The 20,492-nt window shown below is 45.7% G+C and overlaps 1 protein-coding gene across 1 annotated transcript in view; it reads left to right on the plus strand.

The window, feature by feature from the left end:
• The first annotated feature begins 289 nt into the window (after positions 1-289).
• Positions 290-20,492, plus strand: part of GLB1L2 (galactosidase beta 1 like 2) — a 1,021,913-nt gene continuing 1,001,710 nt past the window's right edge. The window contains exon 1 of the mRNA XM_085647243.1: positions 290-454. Within this exon, the coding sequence (XP_085503369.1) occupies positions 387-454 (68 nt within the window). The 5' untranslated portion in view covers positions 290-386. The remainder of the gene's footprint in view (positions 455-20,492) is intronic.

Consider the following 20,492-nt stretch of genomic DNA (forward strand, 5'->3'; position numbering starts at 1 on the left):
AAACAAAAGTAGTTGAGTCCCATATGTTAACAAGCCAAAGATAATGGCTGAACCGTGTCTGTGGCACAGACGCACGGTCAAATAGGTCACTATTTCGGTACAGAAAAATGGCCGTCATCTTCGTTTTGCTTTCGACGTCAGTTCCTCGAGCGCTCCGGCACTGCACAGGAAGGAGGCTCCAGTTTAATTTTTCTGCCAACCAGAACACTGGCCAGCTAGGAGGGCGCGGTGACACCTGCCGAAGAGGCGGGGCAAGCGCTGACTGGGAGCGCTTGGTGTCCCCATAGCAACGAGGGAGCGCTCGAGTGTCAGGGCGAGGAGGGAAAGTGGCAGACAGGCAGCGGGAATCCCTGAGAGTACATCGCGGTATTTACTCTGTGTCCGAGATGCGGCGGGTTGTGCGACGTCGGCTCTGTGCCCTCTCTGGGGTCCTAGCGGTTCTCCTGCTCTACAAGTAAGAATGGGAAAACTAATTTATTCTGTGTCATACTATCTGCCTGCTTAAAATGACAAATTGTAATCACTTATCTCCCCCCACAGTTTCTAAACTACCTCAAGACATCAATCATACTGTCCTTGTCCCTCCACTGGCTCAATATTCCATTTAATTACCTCAGCGTCTCATCAGTCCTTGTTTTGTGGTCCCAGTTGATGCTCTATGCGGGTGTCCGTACCCAAGGTGCGTCTTTGTAATTTTTGGGGGAATGGGGTCTTCCCCTTTACATTAATCCGTGTGAATGGCTGATATCACTGGGTGCCTCTTGTAAGTGATTTTGAGATGCTACAGACGGTGGTTATTTTAATTGCCCCTTGCATCTTCCATCGGTGGCAGTCAGGTGCGGGTAGTAGGAGCCGCATCACTGACCACGTGCCACATTCCCCCGAACTGTCAACTGAGTACGCCCTTGTGCCTGCCTCCATAGGGCCTCCGGATAACTAGTGTCTCCCAACAGTACCCATATACCTGTCCTATGAGCATACCCGATGGGAATGCACCAATCACAGGTCTTTTAAACATTTTTATTGGCATTTCTTATGTCACAGTTCAGTACACAAACGTTTTCAGAAATCCACACTCAATGCCCTCTTCAGGGTCAACATGGTCATACAGGATATATCACCCCAAAGGGGTATCTCCTATTCGGTGCAGCAGATGCAATGGTACCAGGGACCGAAGCTTGGGGGGGGGGGGGGGAGGGGGCGGCACTGAACTCAGATTATTGCTTTTTTCACAGTTCTAACAGCAGTTAGGCGGGCTATTTCCTTTGTTGCACCAGGGCCTATGACACACTGGCTCCACCACTAGTTCCTGCAACCTCCTGTAATACTTTACCTCTACTTCACAGAGACAACCTCTGTTTTACTCAGTCAAGAAACAGTTGAGAACGAGACCCCTTTGGCCAATTTTGTACGTTTTGAAGGTGCTATCTATATGGCTCCTTGAGGCTTTCATAATCTGTAGTCCCTTATAGTTTCCTACCAAATAAATACATTTAGGGTTGTCTGTCGCAGCCCTTTCAACTACGAGTCTCCTTTTAACTGCATCCCGGAAGAGCTGAGGCTATCTTTTTACATGTCCCAGTATCTGCTAGGGAAAAACCATTGCTTGCCAATAAAGGTGTACCTCCACAATACTCAAGTCTATCTCCGTAATTTATTCGTTTTTTAATGCATGCCTTTTAACCCTCCATTGGTTGAAACTTGATTTATTTTTATTTTATTTATAAAGTTTTATATAGCGCTGACTTTACCCTAGTAGGTTATCGGAGCGGTTAACAGTTGGCTAGGTAAGAAGAAAATAAGACAACCAAGCAGCACAAATGCTGTCAATACCCGTTGCAAATGAGTTAACACCCAAACGACAAATAACGAGTGTGAGCGCATGTTGGGTCATTAAGTTAGTTACAGTCCATATGCTGAGCCAGAGAGTTCTAGTGTACATTTTTGTTCATCAGAAACAGATTGACTTCTTTTTTAAACGAGGTTATTTTTTGATGAATTCAGGCTGATACCAGGGGATATGAAGTTCCAAATTCTAGGGGCCATTCCGGAGAAGGCTTGGCTGTAGGTTTTCTTTTGCCGATATTTCTTTGGTTTTAACAGTAAGGTGCTGGCACTCCTAGAAGATCAGCAGCCTCCAAACAGCCCCAGTTTGTCAGCTAGGTACTTCGGTTTGTTAACGTGTAGTGCTTAATGTGTCAAGCAAGCAATTTTCACCTGTATCCCTGCCTCATAAAGGAGCCAGTTTTGTGTCTTCGGAAAGGGAGTGATGTGGTTGTCTTTCTTGAATCCAGTGATGAGTCTTGCAGCAGAATTAACCCCTTCCATGCAGGGGTAATTCCCCCACGGCGCGGGGGGGGGGGGCAGCGGCGGTGGCGCTGTGCTCGTGACGAGCCCAGCTCGTCATGAGGCACAGTGGAGCTGTGCTCATGACGAGCTGAGCTCGTCACGACCCCCCCACTAATTGATTCTCCCGCACAGGCAGGGAATCAACCGCACGTGGGCAGGCCGCGACGGTTATGACGAGACCAGCTCGTCATGAGCACAGCTCCACTGTGCCTATGAGCACCGAAGAAGTTAACGGACACCTTTAGTGGAGCCAGTTTGGATCTAGGCAGACCACATAAGATAGCACTTCCATATCCTAACCTGGGTATTACTAGTGCTTGTTCAGCTGTTTTGAGGTTGGTGAAGGGGAGGAAGGGTTTTATTTTTCTTAGTATGGTGTCAGTGCAGAATACGTTATCACGTGTATAAGACACATATGTTTAAAAAGGTTTCGACAGGACAACCCATGTACTAAAATACTAAATTTACAATAATTTCAGAAGCTTCTCCCGAATTTGTTTTGCCTCTCTAAGGTGTGGTACTTCCAAGGCTAGGCAGATCGGACACACAAGCATAATATCGCCAAGAGTCTCAGAATTCATGCCACAAGCTGGACAAGAGTCAGGCGAGGATATATTATTCCAGTTTTTGCTGAACGATCGAAGGGGCAAACAGCCTGTTCCAAATCTGATAAACAAGCACTTGGCCTATGCTGGTGTTATATTGTCCAAGTAATTTTCAAAAACGGGAATAGGTTTGAATGCCAGGTACTGCTCAGTAAGATGGTCCTTAGCGCCCCTGGTTGTTATTTCTTGCCAGACTAGTGACCAATAAGATGATTTTAACCCTTTCGCTCGTAGGCCTCCCCCCGTGCTAAGCCTTTTTTTGGCAATTTGGGGTAGTTTGCGCTTAGGCCCCTGTAACTTTTTGTCCACATAAGGTATCCACGCCAAATTTGCCCCCTTTTCTTCCAACATCATGGGGATATTAAAGCTACCCAGGGTTTGTGGATTCCCCAGAAGGGGACCCAGAAATTAGCCAAAATACAGCAATTGTTTTTTTTTTTAATGGGGGAAAAGTGCTGCAGAAGAAAGCGTCTGTGTTTTTCCCTGCAAATGGTATCAACAAAGGGTTTGTGGTGCTGAAATCACCATCTTCCCAGCTTTCAGGGACAGGCAGACCTTTGTCAGAAAACCAAAATATTCTACACAGTTTTGGCATTTTACTGGGACATAGCCTATGTTTGCTACTTTTTGTGCTTTCAACCTCTTTCCAGTTAGTGGTAGAAATGGGTGTGAAAGCAATAATGGATCCCAGAAAGCTATACATTTCTGAAAAGTAGACAAAATTCTGAATTCAGCAAGGGGTCATTTGTGTAGATCCTCCAAGGTGTTTTTTTTTTAAATAGAAAGTAACAGTAAATATTGAAAATGAGTTGAAAAAACAGCAATTTGTGCCAACGTTTTCACCTATAACCTCTTCTAAGTATGACCGATTTTTTTTTTTTAAAGTACCATACCGTTACATCTGCTGGACTCTTCTGGTTGTGGGGATATATAGTACTTGTAGGTTCACCAAGAACTCGAGGAACTCAGAGCCAATAACTGAGCTGCATCAAGCGATGGTTTTTCATGTGTACCGGGTATATAGCCCTTCATTTGGTAAAATATAAAGAGGGAAACATAGGTATCAACGACACCCAGGTATTTCCGAAATGGGAACAAAATATAGAGTTAGAAGCAGTAGTTATTTGCACATCTCTGAAATTGTGGGTACCTTTACTAGCATGTGAATTGTAGGACTTTTTTCAAAGTGACTTCTTTTTTAGACATTGGCTTACATTTGGAAGGCAGAAATGCATAAAAAGGCAATAGGTAATAACAGTTGCTCTACAATTTTGTGTTCCCCTAAGTCTCAAGATAAACATGGTACCTCATTTGTGTGGGTAGGCTTAGTGCCCTCGACAGGAAACTGCCCGAAAAGCAACATGGACACATCACATAAACCTATACATTTTTAAAAAGTAGACACCCAGCGGAATCCAGGATGGGGTGACTTGTGTGGCTCTCACCAGGGTCTGTTATCCAGAATCCCTTGCAAACCTCAAACAAGAACAACACATTTTCCTCTTATTTCTGTGGTGGAAAGTTCTGGAATCTGTGTGGATCCACAAACTTCCACTCACCACGCATTCTCCAAAGTCTACCAATAAAAATGGTACCTCACTTGTGTGGGTGGGCAAAGTACCCGCATCAGGGAAGGGCGCAAAACGTATTGTGGAGACATCAAAATTAGCTATTACAAAACGACCTGGTTTTGCAAAGGCGCTCACCTGGTTTTTTGGCCCCGTGCTTGGCGGCCATCTAGGAAAAACCTACCAAACTCAGATATTTTTTAAAACAAGACACACGGGGAGTCCAGGGGGGTATGACTTGCGTGGACCCCCCAACGTTTTACTACCCAGAAACCACTGTAAACCTCAAATTTGCTGAAATAATTACATTTTCTTAAATTTCTGTATGGGAAAGTTGTGAGATCACTGGACTGACACAAATTTCCTACCACTCAGATTTCCCCCAGGTCTCCCGATAAAAATGGTACCTCACTTGTGTGGGTGGACCAAGTATGTGCGACAGGCAATGGCCCAAAATGTATTGTGTGGACAGCAGAATTACCTAACACAAAACAACCTGGTTTTGCAATGGGGGGGGGGGGTCACCTGGGTTTTTGGCCCTGGGCTCGGTGGCCATCTAGGGAAACCTAAACAACCCAGACATTACTGAAAACTAGATACCTGTGGGAGTCCAGGGGTGTGTGGCTTGCGTTGATTTTCAAACATTTTCCTTCCAAGAATTTGCTTCAAACCTCCAATTTAGCTTAAAAGTCACATTTTCCTCTAATATCTCTGTGGGGAAAGTTGTGGGATCACTGCACGGCACAAATTTCCTACCACTCAGTGTTCCCTCAGTCTTGCAATAAAAATGATACCTTATTTGTGTGGATGGGCCAAGTGCCTATGACATGGAAGGGCTAAAAACGTGTAGAGATTGAGAGGGGCCCAAAGCGGGTCCAAAAGGGCAGTTTTTCAATACATTTTTAGGCTGACGCTATTTTGGGCACCATCACAAGTGAGGTATAATTTTTCTGGCGAGACCAAGGGGAATGCTGAGTAGTGGGAAATTTGTGCTTGCGCGGCGATCCTACAACTTACCAACACAGAAATGTGAGGAAAATTTGACTTTGTTAGTAAATTTGAGGGTTACAGGGGATTTTGGGTAATAAAACGCTGGGGGATCCTTGCAAGCTACACCACCACTCAAGGGTCAGTACACACACACCACCATCCACGCACAGCACCAGCCAAGCGCTATCCACGCACGCCACCAGCCAAGCGCCATACATACACAACACCAGCCAAGCGCCATCCAGGCACACCACCAGCCAAGCTCCATCCATGTACACCGCCAGCCAAATGCTATCCATGCACACAGTCAGCCAAGCAATAGCCACGCACTCCGCCAGCCAATCGCCACTGCAGCCAAGCACCATCCATGCACACAGCCAGCCAAGCACCAGTCCATGATCACAGCCAGCCAAGCACCAGTCCACGTACACCGCACCTCCAGGCAATCGCCAATCTACACACACCATCATCAAGCGTCAGCCAACCCACACCATTAGCCAAGTGCAGGTCCGCGCACACCGCTAGTAAAATGCCAACCAAAGGTCAGTACAGCGCAGACTGTCATCCAAACTCCAGTTTACTCACACACACAAACTCTCCCTGGTTTCTAGTGGTTTTCTGCCCCCGCTTGGGTGCAGATGAGAATAAAAATATCATTGAAAAAGCCAAAATGTATGCCTAAAAAAAGGGAGCAACCCTTGCCTATGGGGCTTCTCACTGGCATGCCCATAAACATATCCCTGGTGCCTAGTGGGCTTTCTGCCCCGCAGGGGGCAGATAAGGTGTTATTGCCGTTATCTGCCTTCCGGGGGAGCAGAAAGACTTTTTGGGCGGTGAGGGCATTAGCATGCCCATTCCCAACAGCTCCCACCCCTACGTATAAAAAACCCCATAATCCCTGGTGCCTAGTGGGCTTTCTGCCCCCCCGGGGGGGCAGATAAGGTGCTATTGCCCCATCTGCCTCCTGGGAGAGGCAGAGAGACTCTTTGAATTATTTTGGGTGGCGGGGGCATTGGCATGCCCATTATGGGCAGCCCCCACCCCCTACTTATAGAAGAAAATAACCATAATCCCTAGTGCCTAGTGGGCTCCCTGCCCCCCCCTGGCAGATCAGAGGCGATTGCCTCATCTACCTCCTGGGGGAGGCAGAAAGATTCTGGTAATTATGTTTTGGGGGATGTGGGCATTTGCATGCCCATTTTGGACAGCCCCCACCCCTACGTATACAAAAACAAAATCCCTGGTGCCTAGTGGGGTTTCTGCCCTCCCTCGGGGCAGGCCACGGGCTATTGCCCCCATCTGCCTTCTGGGTGGAAGAAAGACTGTAGAATAATTTTTTAGGGGGTGGAGGCATTGGCATGCCCATTTTGGGCATCCCGCACCCCAATATACATAAAACAAAATCCCTGTTGCCTAGTGTGATTTCTGCCCCGCCAAGGGGCAGATCAGGGGCTATTGCCCCCATCTTCCTCCTGAGGGGGGCGAAAGACTGTGGAATTATTTTTGGGGGTGGTGGGGGCATTTGCATGCTCATTTTGAGTAGCCCCCACCTCTATATACATAACAAAATCCTTGGTGCCTAGTGTGCTTTCTGCCCCGGGGGGGAGGGGGGGGCTGATCGGTGGCCCATTTTGGGCAGCCCCCACCTCTACGTATAAAAAAATTCCTGGTGTCTAGTGAGCTTTCTGGCCCCCCCGCGGCGCAGATCAGGGGCTGCTGCCTCCATTGCCTCCTGGGGGGGGCAGGGGGGGCAGAAAGACTTGATTTTTTTGGGAGGGGTTGGGGCATTGTAATGTCCATTTTAGGCAGCCCCCACCGCTATATACATTTAAAAAAAATCCCTGGTGCCTTGTTTGCTTTCTGCCCCCTTGTGAGTACCGATTGGGGGCTATTGCCCCTAACTCCCTCCCAGGCGCAGCAGAAAGACTGTGAAATTAGGCAGGGTGGGGGCATTGGCATGCCCATCTCGGGCAGCCTCACCCCAAAATGTGTAAAAAAAGAAATCCCTGGCGACTAGTGCGCTCGGTGGCAGATTGGGGGCTATTGCCCCTATGTGCCCCCTAGGGGGGCAGAAAGAGTGAATGTGCCAGAAATTAATTGGAGGAGCACAGGCCCTTGCCTAAGGGTTTGCTCCCCCCTCCTTGGTGTCCAGTTGTGTCAGCTCATTTCAGTTTCGGTTTCAGAGAAATGACGTCAGTGCGACGTGTGCACTGATAGTCATTTCCCTGAAACAAGTTGTAGGAGAGTGGCATCGACTGCATAGTTCCCCCCAAGTTTTTGCTGATGTTTTGACTATTTTATGACTCTAGCCAGGCTGTGGCCCTGCTATCCAGGACCCCAGCCTATCTGCTTCCTCTCTTAAACGATGTGAGTACCCTAGGTACCAACCAATTGGATTCTGAGGATGCCCTGACAGTCCCTTGTAGATGGTAGCCTAGGTACCCAGGGCATGGGTCCCTCAGTAGGCCTACCAGGGCTGCAGCACTTAGTGTGCCACCCTGGGACAGCCATACAAACTGACACCACCAGACCACTACTGTAGTCTGGGTAAGGTGGTGCTAGCACCCCTTACAGGGATATAGGTACCCTATATCCCACCCCATTACAACACATATACTCTCAAAGGTTACCCCTATAGCAGGCCTTGCTAATCCGACAAGGCAGGGTGCTGAGGTATGTGTGAGGGGGACCCCTACCTGAGTAGGGCCTCTCTGCAACCTTTGTAAAATCATTGCCGGGTTGTTTGTAGTGTAGCCATACCATATACTCTTATCGCGATAGCGTGATAACTTGAGAATGGCTACACAGAACCATATCGTGTTTGGTGTCAAACATGTAGGAATCCTACCCCCAGTCCAGTCACGGGCATGAGGGCACGATTCCCCCCTGCTAGAGGGGCGATATGGGAAAAGCGCCAGAATTTAGACACCAATTTAAAAGTGCACACGTAGTACAAAATGGCTACTACCCGCCACCCACACGACTCTGGCTGGCTGTTGCTGGGGAAAATCCCAGCCTCGCTAGCTGGACAATAGGGCTCCTGTGGCAGGGAGGTGCTAGCACCTCCCCAGACAGGATATGTGGATTGGAACTGGGTGGGTGCACCATATGTTGCCTTTCAGAGTTGCACGTAGGCTGCTACAGCGCCTACATTCTGCATACACCGCCTGGAACCGGTTCAGGGGCATCCTGCCCCTCGCCCAGGCGGGAAACACACAAAGGGGTGAGGGTGTAGCCACCCTTTCCCGCCTCACCTCTCATTGGTGGACACTACTCTGGACACTCCCCTAATCTTGGGGATAAAGGTGAATAACGTGGCCCCAGAGCCTCAGATTAATCTTGGACTTCACAGACTTGACCTTCGACGAGCTGCTGCCCAGCTGACTGAAGAAATCTCCCTTGGGGTAAAGGAGTTACCCCCCCTGTTTGGCAGGCACCTGAAACACTGCAAGTGACCCGATTGGAACTTCGCTGCTCCTACGGACTTTGTCGACTCCCAGCAACCTTGAGGTGGGTTTCCTAAGCATCCCAGAGGCCAGTGAGTGTGCACAGCAAGTCTGAGCACCGTGGACCGCGTGGGTGCCGAGATTCCCAATACCCCAGGACACCGGCCACCTCTTGCATAGCACACGACCCTGACCAGTGGGGAAGTTGTGCTTTGGCCCATTTTTGAGCCAACCACCAAGCAGCAATTGTGCCAAAGATCAGCGCCCTAGCCCCCTCCGGTGGCCCGTGGGCTCCCTTTTACGCACTCCATTTTGCTGCCTTCCGCGGTCCCTTGTCTCTCGACTTGTGGGCCCTAGCGGAGGACAATCTCGACTTCCAAGAGTTCCCTTGGTTGCTCCAGGCCTGCTCTACAGTCTCTCCAAAGGAGACCTCTCACAGACCTCGTGGGTCTGCACCAGTAGCTGATTTGTTCATCTTGCGTGGGTTGCGGTTGCCAAGGCTTAGTGGATCCAATCCGGACACTAACACCGCAGTGACCCTCATCCGACGTTGGACAGTCGCCCTCCAGAAGCTGGCCTTCCTTGAAGCTTCCCGGAGCCCGTGGCTGCAGATCCAAGCTACACCTCTTTCCACTTGAAGCACCCAACATTGAAGGGCTCTTTCCTTTGAGCTCCCTGGTCACTGTGCCGTGACCCAGACTCTGTCCCCTCTGCTTTCAATTTCTTCTCTACAAGATCTACAACTTCAATCTTCACGGCATCATCAACGCTTTTGACTAGCAGCCGTTTTGTAAATTTTCCCATTGAAAATCAGCCCGCGACCCGACATCGAAAACGACCTATGCACCCGGCTTCCCTGGGGCAGGTAACAGTGGTACCTCGGTACTCCTGTGGTAGTGGGCTCCTCAAACGATTAACTCTAAGTTTTTAACTTTGAACTCCTGCTAGAAGTGTCTTTAATCTGTTTAAATCAAACCGCAACATTCTCCATAGGCTTTAATAGAGATCCCGATAGCAGCTATTTCCACTGCACGCGCCTACCGTGGGTCCCCTTCCTCATAACCTGGGGTGGATTCTTAAGGGGCCAGCGATCCTAAATGCCCTAGGCATTGTCTGTAGAATTGTCGTGGTTCTTATACCACTTTTTTAATATATGGTTTGGTCCCCCCCTGGGGCCCTATGATTCCAGTGCTATTTATTGTATCTATCAATGCTTGTTTGAATTGTAACTTTGCCTCAGCCTCATAAAGAGGCTTGTGGGATTCTGTCTAGAATAATTACATATATTTTATATATATATACCTGTGTGGACTGCTCTTTCATTTGGTCATTCAAGAGGTTATCTATGGTAAAACAATAAGCTTAACACTCCTTCAAGACTTAGCCTGAAGGCTGCTCTCCACAGCTACCACTAGGATAGCTTTCTTTAAAGGTTGTCTTAAACCTATCATCAATAAGAGTCGAATTGGACTGCTGCAAGGTGTCCCCTATAACTAGGAGACAGCATATGCCAGGCCAACTTCTCACACAAGTCAAACAGCCTCGGGAGCTGGGGAAGACCTTCCGCAGCACCTGAGGCTGTTTAGGGCTTAAAGAAGTCCCTTGGGTGCCCACACCAGTGTGATTTCTTGTGCCATGTGCGCAGATGGTCGAGAGCTGTCCGACCCACATGAGCACTGGTGCGTCGGACGGCTCCTGGCCTTCTGATGCACCGAAAGGGGTTAAGGACCTGCTTGTCGCCTTACACTGTAATTCGAGTGAGTCCCACACTCTTCTCAATCTAATTTATTATACCAGCCTCGAACAAATCTTAACCAGAGTATCTCCAAGACTCGATCCATATTCTTAATAGAGGAGTCATTTATCCATGTTTCGGTTAGGAATAATAGGTCTAGCTCGTGAGCAAGGATATCTGCTGCATGTTTTCATTGACGATCTGCAATTGAGAAGCATGCATTTCAGGTGAGTTTGGTGTCAGCAGGAGACGTCTGTGTGATGGCTAGCTAAGGTTGGCCTTATTTGTGTTGGCCTAGCGTTCTGCCTGAGTTCTCTATGTGGGTTTCAGGTGATAGTTTGGAAACGCACTAGATTGTCTGTATTATGTTGAATCTGATTATATATGTGGGATCAGTGACTTAATATCGAGGGACAGAATATCGACTGTCCAGAATATCGATGCCAAAATATCGAGGGACAGAATATCGAGTCCCTATCTACAAACAGGTAAGTACTAAAATATCGAGTACAAAATATCGATGTTTAAAATATAGTTAACTAAAATATCAAATGTTTTAAATGTATTAAAAATAATATAAAAGTAATTAATAATAAACACAATTAAATAAAACATAGTTAAAATAAAGTAAAAAAGCTTAGAATGTAAAAATAATAAATGTAATGTAAAAAAAATGTTTTTTTAACACATATATATTTACTTAATAATATTATAAAATAATTATTAATCTTAATTATAACATATTTAAAACATTATTAAAAATATATTTACATATATATAAATAAACCTATTATATAAATATATAAATTAATATATAATAATTTAAATAATTAAAGTAATATTTCTTATGTTAATTAATAATTTACACTACATTAAATATAACAAAATTAAAAACATTGCATAGCTAAGGGAATAAAATTAGTATTCACACTCCAACAAGTGCAAAGGTAGGGAATTTGTTGGATAGCGGGTGGGTACAAATTACTATTGCCACTCCAGTGAGTGTAACAGTAGGGAAAGTGTTGAATAGCGGGTGGGTAAAAATTACTATTCCGACTCCAGCGAGTGTAACAGTAGGGAAAGTGTTGGATAGCGGGTGGGTACAAATTACTATTCCGACTCCAGCGAGTGGAATAGTAGGGAAAGGTTTGGATAGCGGGAGTGGAAAAATTACTATTCCAACTCCAGTGAGTGGAACAGTAGGGAAAGTGTTTGATAGCGGGTGGGTAAAAATTACTATTCCTACTCCAGCGAGTGGAACAGCAGGGAAAGTGTTGGATAGCGGGAGTGTAAAAATTACTATTCCCACTCCAGTGAGTGGAACAGTAGGGAAAGTGTTGGATAGCGGGTGGGTAAAAATTACTATTCCCACTCCAGTGAGTGGAACAGTAGGGAAAGTGTTGGATAGCGTAGAGGAATTATTTAATAGACCCAATCCTACAATTTAATTAAAATTAATTAACAAATAATTATTTCAATTTAATTGACCTCCCACTATTTTCCTCTATAAACGTCACCTCCAATAGTCTAAAATATTAATAAATTAGCATAATTAACATTTAGTTAATTACCTAATCACAATTAACAATAAAATTAATAACAATGATATCGAAATTAATTAACAAAATTAACAGTATGAAATAATTTTGATTAAATATTATATGAATATTAACAAAAAATGTATTTTCAATTAATTTAATACACACCATACTCCCCTATAAACATTCAACACACTCCTAAAAAAATGAACATAATTATAAATTAATGAATAATGTTTATTAATAACTTTTTAAATATTAAAAATAAATTAACGTAATCAACAATATTAATTATTAACCATAAAAGTGTTTATTATTATTGTGAAATTAAATTTCTCCCCACCCTATTCCCCTATAAACCCACAACCCGCTACAGAACTAATATACGCAAACATTAATTAACAATATTAATTATTAAACAATAAATTATTAATTAATACATTCTTTTTTTTTTTAATTCCAATTAAATTACTTCCCACCCTATTCCCCTATAAACCCACAACCCACTACGGAACTAATATACACAAAAATTAACATAAAATTCATTATCTTAGAAAAATTGTACCATACATTAAAAAAATATATACTTTTAACACATATACTAACATATAATACAATTTTTTTTTTCGATATGACATTCTATATAATGACATTCTTTATAATAACATTCGATATAATGACATTCAATATTACTTACCTATATGTCGATATTATTTCCAACTATATTATGTCTATTCTATATTCTGTCCTCTCGATATTTTTGATTCGATATTATGTCCATTCAATATTTTGGATTCTATATTTTGGGTGTTTACCATATATGTGTAGAAAGGAGTGAATGTCACTGTCTGATAGTGGGTCCTTTAGTCTAATGGGCCTCGTGGGGGCGTTAGAGTAAGGTATAGATCACCATTTTGTGAGATGGGGTGGCGTGATTGGTGTTTGATGGGTGGTGGTGGGCTGAGTCTATTATTTCCTGCAGACCATTTGGGGAATCTGTTATAGGTCATCTCTGACATGATATTTATTAGGCTTTGCATGTCAGACTTGAGTTGGTGTAGGTCTTGTGCTTTCTTTTAAAATTAGTAAGAATGCAACAGTCATTGCATCACACATCAAAACTATTGTGGCAGGTGTAGGAGAGTAGGGTCTGCTTTCTATGTTCACCCCCACTTTTTGCTTTTGCTTTACTGGTTTTCGACTTAGATGTGGCTGTGGGCCTGCTAATCAGACCCACAGCCCTGCTGTTCTCTCTCTAAATTAATACTATGTACTTTAGGTGCATAACCCAATTGGATAGGATCACCCTATTGGCCCCTGTACAGTGTACCTTAGGTACCCAGGGAATAGGTGTACCCTAGGCCTACCAGGGGCTGCAGCATGTATTATGCCACCCCTGGCCTGGCCTGGCCTTCCATTATGACACAACTGGCTGATCACTCAGCTGGGGCAAGGTGGTGTAATCACCCCTTGCTTAGGTGTAGTATTCCTATACCTACCTTATATATAGACACATGTGTACCTATCAGCCACTCCTATGGCAGGCCTTAACAATCCTGGAGGCAGAGTGCTTGGTAACATGTAAGATAGTGCTCTAGCATGAGCTGAGCCTGTCTGCAGCTTTCGGAACCATGTCCTTATAGCTGTTCTATGATATAGCCTACCATATACTCTTACAGTGCCTTATAATCTTAAACGGTTATGGTAACTATGGTTTGGCTTTATCAAAACATGTCGTGTAATGTGTCTAACACTTTGGAATAATACCCCCATCCCATTTCTGGTGATGAGGATATTATCCCTCCCTTCTAGAGGGAGAAGACATGTTGAAACCTACTTACCCGGTTAAAGTTAACCAGAGCCCCAGCATCACAAAATGGATGCTGCTGCCACGACACAAGTCTGACCTCCTGCTGCTGGGAGTGATCCCGGCACGGGAGGCTTGGACAATAGGTTTCCTGCCTTGGGAGGTGCGAGCACCACCCCAGACAGGCCTTAGTGTATTGGGGCAGGGAGGGATGAAAGAAACTAGACACTGCCTGGGGCACACAAGGTGTCCCATGCATAGTCCAGTTCAAGCCGGTGCTGGGGCACTCCAGCCCCAGTCCTGGCGCGAAACTGGACAAAGGGAAGTGGGTGTAACCACCCCCTCCCAGGTCCCACCCATAAGGCGTGACCTAGCAGGCAACCCAGCCCCCCAGATTAGTATAAGTGTGGTAGCTGGGCCCCAGGAGATTAGATTATCCTGAACCTGCAACTTGAACAGAAACTCTGGACCTTCGACATTCGACGAAAGAAGAAGACTGAAGAATCTCCCTTGTGGCCAAGGAGTGGCCACCCTGTGCGAACAGGCACCATCAAGAGACTTACCCTTTGCTTTGCTGAAGTTCTACGAGGGACCGACTGCAGAGCCTGACCAGAGCCTTGACTTCCAGACTTCTCCGACCCTGATCCACATCCACAGCCGAGCTGAGATCCGTGGAGGCGACGAGAGACGTGGGACCGGCTACCTGGGAAAAGTGGCGAGTATCTTCCAGCGCAGCTTCTGAGGTACCCTTGAGGTTGTGCACTGGGGATTGAGAAGCCCCAACCCCAAGCACCATCTGCACCGAAGATCAGCCCCCCACACTCCACGAGTCCTGCGTGGGGCCCTTCTGCATTTTCCTGCTTGCCGCGTCTGTCCGGTTGCTTGCCCGTTGGCTAGTAACCTTTGCGACTACACACCTTCAATTTTCCACTGCTGGTTTGGCTCCTCCAGACTGGCCCCTGCTCCTCTGTAAAAGAGAAGCACCCCAGACCTTTCTGGTCTGCACCAGAAGCAAGTCCTCCATTCTTCGTGGGTTCCGCTTGCCAAGGCTTGGTGAGTCCTAGTTCGACTTCGACGACGCCGACAGCACGAGCCTTCGTGGGACAGCTCGCCTCCTGGTCCTGGTCGTCCTCGACGTCTCCTGGTACCCGTGGCTGCTGCGACAAGCTTCACCTCTTCACCTGCAATCTCCCGACATCGCCTGGTTCCTTCCTGGTTCCACGTGGTCACTGGCTAAGTGACCCAGACTCTGTCCCTTATGCTTGCAGGTATCCTTCCTTCTTGATCCCGGCCTTGGGATCCACCGGACACTCTTCACTGACTGCCTGTCAGCATCTTTCCTTCAGGCATCCATAGGAGTCGACGACGAAACCCGACGCAAGTTCACACCTATGCACCCGCAGCCCGTGGGCTAGGTAACTTGGGTACTCCGGTGCTCATCAGGGTATTGACTATTCTAGTGTCTAGTTCTCAAGTCTCGACTTCCTAGCTACTCCAGAAGTGTCCTAAATCTTATTAATTTTAAACTGTACTATTTCTATCGATTATACGTATTACGCGTGAGTGTTTCCACTCTACACCTGAATCTCGTGGGCCTCCCACTTCCTAACTGTTGGTAGGATAGTGTAGCCCCAGCGATTCCCTAGGCCTATCCTATTTCCGTGACAGTGGTCCTTATACCACTTACTTAGTATATGGATTGCGTGGCCCCTAGGGCCTAACTGTATTACTTACCTGTGTGACTTAATGTATGCTTGAATAAGACTGTGTTGTACTTACCTCGAATCTCATAAAGAGTGCTGAGGGTTTGACTAGAATAAATACACTTTATTTTATATATATATCTGTTGTGGTGTCCTTTCATTTAGTATTCAAGAGATTGCATATGGTATAACAACTGGCTTCACATGCCATTCAGAGTTTAGCCTAAGACTGCTCTTGTCCATGCTACCACTAGGATAGCTGGTCTATAAGGTTGACTTTACAGCCAATCACCATAAGGGTTGTTTGGACTGATACAGGGTGTACACTAGAATTAGTGACATCATATATCAGGCCAACTTCTCACAGCAGGTACCATTTCGTGCAGTTTTGTTGAGCGCTGCATGTTGCCTTGCTTTTCTGCCAGACTGGTAATGTAATTATATGAATTAGCATCGCTGAGCAATTATCTGTGGTGAAGAGTTAAATCATATTCCGTCAGGAGATGGGGTATCACGGAAGTGCGATTTTAGCAGGGCCCGTTCACTCAGCAACATCAGATCATCTGCACCAGCCGATTTAGTGGGGTTTTCTGTGCAACCGTTCTATTGCGAACGGTCCAAATTAGGTGTTTTCATAGACGCTGGGTGTAGGGGTGCATGGGGAGGGGTGCTGCTGCACACCTAAAATAACCATTCTGGAGTTCAGAAGATGAATGAGCAATAAAGATGCTTTTACATTTTATTTTTATCTTGTCATATTTGTTGCATGTTCAAAGAAAGATGTCAAATGTAGGGCCTACCTAGTCTTCTGACAAATTGCTGCTTATTCTTTAACATGGAGGTTGGTGTTTACTTTTCTTTCTCGGATTGCAAAGTTATAGGATTTTGTGAAGAGAACTTTGTGACATTCTTGTTGGGGTACCGGGAGTGAGAAAGGAAAGGCCATGTAGGATGTCAGGTTTTTTTTTTACTAACACCCAACTTATCAAATACCTTTAAAATAACTGTATATATATTTCAGAATTAGGTGTAATTCTCGAGATCCCTCTTATCCAGGGAGCGGTGGTGGAAACAATCACACTTTCAAGCACCAAACGCTGATAATATATAGGAGAACGAAGTGCGTGGTTTCTAGGGATCCCTTAAATGCGGTGAGCCTAGTTCTGCCATGCTGCCCAGCATGCTGTTGCAAACCTTATGGGTATGACTGTGGCAGTACGAGATCAGGGCCATCTCCATATATTTTGGCATCGCAGCCTTGGTGCTTTTTTTTAACCTCTTCCCCCATTATTACCGCACACAGCTCTCCCATTAGAAAATATTGTATTGCTACATGGTGGTGGTGTCTGTGACTTCTTAGCAGGGGACGAGATCTCTTTGCATCATACTAAATGTTTTCGTGAGCTATTGTGAATTTATTGTGTTAAAACATGGTGTTCGGGAAAACGGAGGTACAGCTGTTCTTTAAGACTGGCCTATGCCCTGGTGGCTGGTGGGGCTTTTATGCTTGGTGTAGAGTTGGATAACTTAAGCTAGAGTTCTGGCCCCCGCCACTCCACACTAAAGGACCAAAAACCTTTCAAGAAGAGCAAGAGAGAGGTTGTTGGGGCGGGGGGGCTCTTTGGAAAGGAACAACACGTCAGTAGTATTCAAATAGGTAGAGCAATACATGTGGTCCCTTTTCAACGACTGCTCGCTTCCCCCCCCCCCCCCCCTCTTGCCAAACGTAGCTGCATTATTATAGGAGATAGATGGGATGTTAAAGACGAGCAAACTTTTCGGGTTCCCTTCCCTTATTTATGACTTACCCATTTCAGTTAGCCATGCTACAGTTGTGTAAATGCGAACTAAAACACAAAAGGGCTGCCAGTGCCACGAGATTGGCTTCAGTGACCTTGTGAGACTAATGCCTAACTAGGACATTTCAGTGTTCCGCTAGAACCCTGCCTGTCCCCTTTGCGCTCTGTCGGACACTTCAAGCAGGTCAACCAGACCTGGAGTGAAAAAAGAAAATGGAGTATTTTCTTCAAATGGTAATTATTGTTAAACCGATATTTTCCGACATTTACTTGCACTGTAGTTGCTTTCATTTTATGAGTGTATACCTACACCGCAGTTTGTATTCTATGAACGTGTTTCTTTAATTTTAATCATGCATCACTGTTGGTTTGCGGACCTTTTACCAGTAAGTGTTCTCTGTGGTTTTCAGCTCGTGAAGCCATTTCTATTAGTGCGTTTTTTTTAACGTGGTTGACTTATTTCTTTGTCAGCACTGAGCTTGTGGACAGCATCCGCTGCTTTTTTTGGTCTTTTTTAGTTCAGTTTCGAGGCACAGCCTTATACACTTCTGGCTGTGCTTAATTTGTTTTTGTTTTTAAAGTGCCAGGGCCATCAGGAGGCGCCTGCAGTTTGCCCCACCCATTGTCTCTGTCAGTTCTCTGCCAAAACCCCACTAACACAACTACTAACCAGCGCAGTCCTAGAAATATGACAATTCAGACTTTTCCAGCCCCCAAAAGCTAGAGGAATTGCTTGGGCGGCAGGTATTAGTCATTTTAATATATATTGAAATAATAAACAACTGTTGTGAACTTATCTCAGATTTACACAAAAGGCACCACCATGTGGCAGACTGTCATAAGTGCTGGTGCCAAGCACCGGAAACCTCCAGCTCAAATTGAGCTTCTGTTCTCTCTGTATTTTGAGTGTTTATAAGAAATGGGGAGGCGAATATTTTCAAGGTTGCAGTGTCCAGTGGACCATTCCCAACGAGTATAATTCGTTTAACAATGGCACTGCACAAGATTCTGTTCTCCTAAAGCATGAGAGAACGTTTTTACCCCTTTATTACTGCACTAACTCTTAAGTGCATCCTTCCGGAAGAATTAAGCTGACAAAGGCATCGCTCATACGTTTCTTGAGACCCCCTGCACCTTATCCCCATGACATATCTGAGAATAAAATACCAGTCATTTATTGGTGTTTTGGGGTTGCAGAAGGGGCAGGTTTGGGAAGTGGTGATAACAGTTCATGTAAAAACATCTGTATTCTTTTTAAGGTTTTGACAAAAACATGCACTGTTTCTTGAACTTTTGTTTTCTGTTAGTAGCTTTAGATACCGCCTATTGCTTATCATTTGTTGACTTCATTATCACTCTTATTTGCTTGCTTCTTATTGGTCAGCTGATGTAGACTTCCTTCATTGTGTGTTAGTGGCTTAACAGGAGCATTGATGCATTAATTTTGTCCTATCACTGCTCATTTTTCTTTCCAGTTCAGGGAAGACCTGGCTTGGCAGTTCGGGCTGGACTGTTCCATGAGGCACAGGGTCAAGGCTAATTTGCATATAGCTGGGTCTGAACTGAGGTGGCAAAGTGAGCTAAAGAATGATGATAGATTCAACCCAGATCTATGACTGGGGGGTGAGTGTCTGAAAAGTTTCAGTGCTCCGTCCATCATCTCCTTTTGTTTGCTTCATTTTTGCAGGTGCTACCTTTGTGTTTAAGCTGTCTGCCACACTGCTTATCTTTCATCTGGCTTCCTTGTGTACTTCTGCTACGTTTTCCTCCTCTGTTCTTGTTGGCTGTCTCACACCCTTCCTCCGTTCTTCCGTTGTCCTTCTTGTTGCCTTGCCCCATGTTGCCTTTTCAACATCCTTCCTCCCTTTGTGTGCTTTGTTGCGTTTTGCCCTACCCTTTCTCCTTTATCCCACTTTTCCTCTCGTTGACCATTGTGTTGCCCGCGCTGGCTGCGTCATAGAACATTTTTAAATATAATTTGCAGGCATGTTGCATGTAGTAGCTTATGTAGGAATGTTGTGAATTGTAATTGTGCCACTTGGTGATTTCAAGTTCCTATAGGGAATGTAGGAGTTACGGTTGGCACAGTTACTGATGAGTGTGCCTACCAGTGGCTTGCTATTAATTAGCTGTCTGGAAATAAACCAGAAATCGAAGAAATCTTACTGTGTCTTCAATTCATAACTAAGACATATTTTGGCGATGAGTGAACAAGTCATTCACACCAACCCATTGTGTACTTCAAGGCTACGGAGCAGATTTCTTTTCATCACAGCTACGCAGTGTATTCCTCAAACAAATCGAGACTATCACCGCGCACACCACCCACTCTGGTACAGGAGTGTGAAGGACAAACTGGAAGCTAATGAGTCACCCTGCTTGCGCGGTAGTCACTGGAGATACATCCGGCGAGTATCTCAGCAGCGGTCATGAAATGCATAGCCATCTTTCAAGTTGTGTTTCAGATCAGGCCAGATGTCTATTGATCTCGTGGTGGTCATTTTGGGAGGTAGTAGGGGCCCTCACGGCGTTGCGGTCCAGTTGTGACTTGCTGAGGAACATTGTGGAACGCAGTATTACTTGACTGCATGACAGCCGTTTTGGATGTCCATTGCAGTCATCACAAGCTCCTTTGACTCCAGCTTCATGTTTGCGCTCTAGTGTGTCGCAGCTAACTGGGAAGGTTTTCCTCAGCGCTGATCCGCATAGCGTGTGGGCACAGTGGGGGCTTCATTCAGCGCTGATCCGCACAGCATATGGGCACAGAGGAAGGTTTTGCCAGCGCAGATTCCCGCAATGTACAGGCACAGTAGAAGCTCCATCCAGCGTGGGTACAGTGAAGGCTTTTGTCAGTGCTGCACAGCGTGCAGGCACATTTGAGGCTTTCGTCTGGTTTCAGTCACATGTAACTAGATTTGGGGTCATAGCGCTGACCCTCACAGCAGAATTGTG

This window comes from Triturus cristatus, chromosome 3_2, assembly GCF_964204655.1.
Source record: "Triturus cristatus chromosome 3_2, aTriCri1.1, whole genome shotgun sequence".
Classification (NCBI taxonomy): Eukaryota; Metazoa; Chordata; class Amphibia; order Caudata; family Salamandridae; genus Triturus; species Triturus cristatus.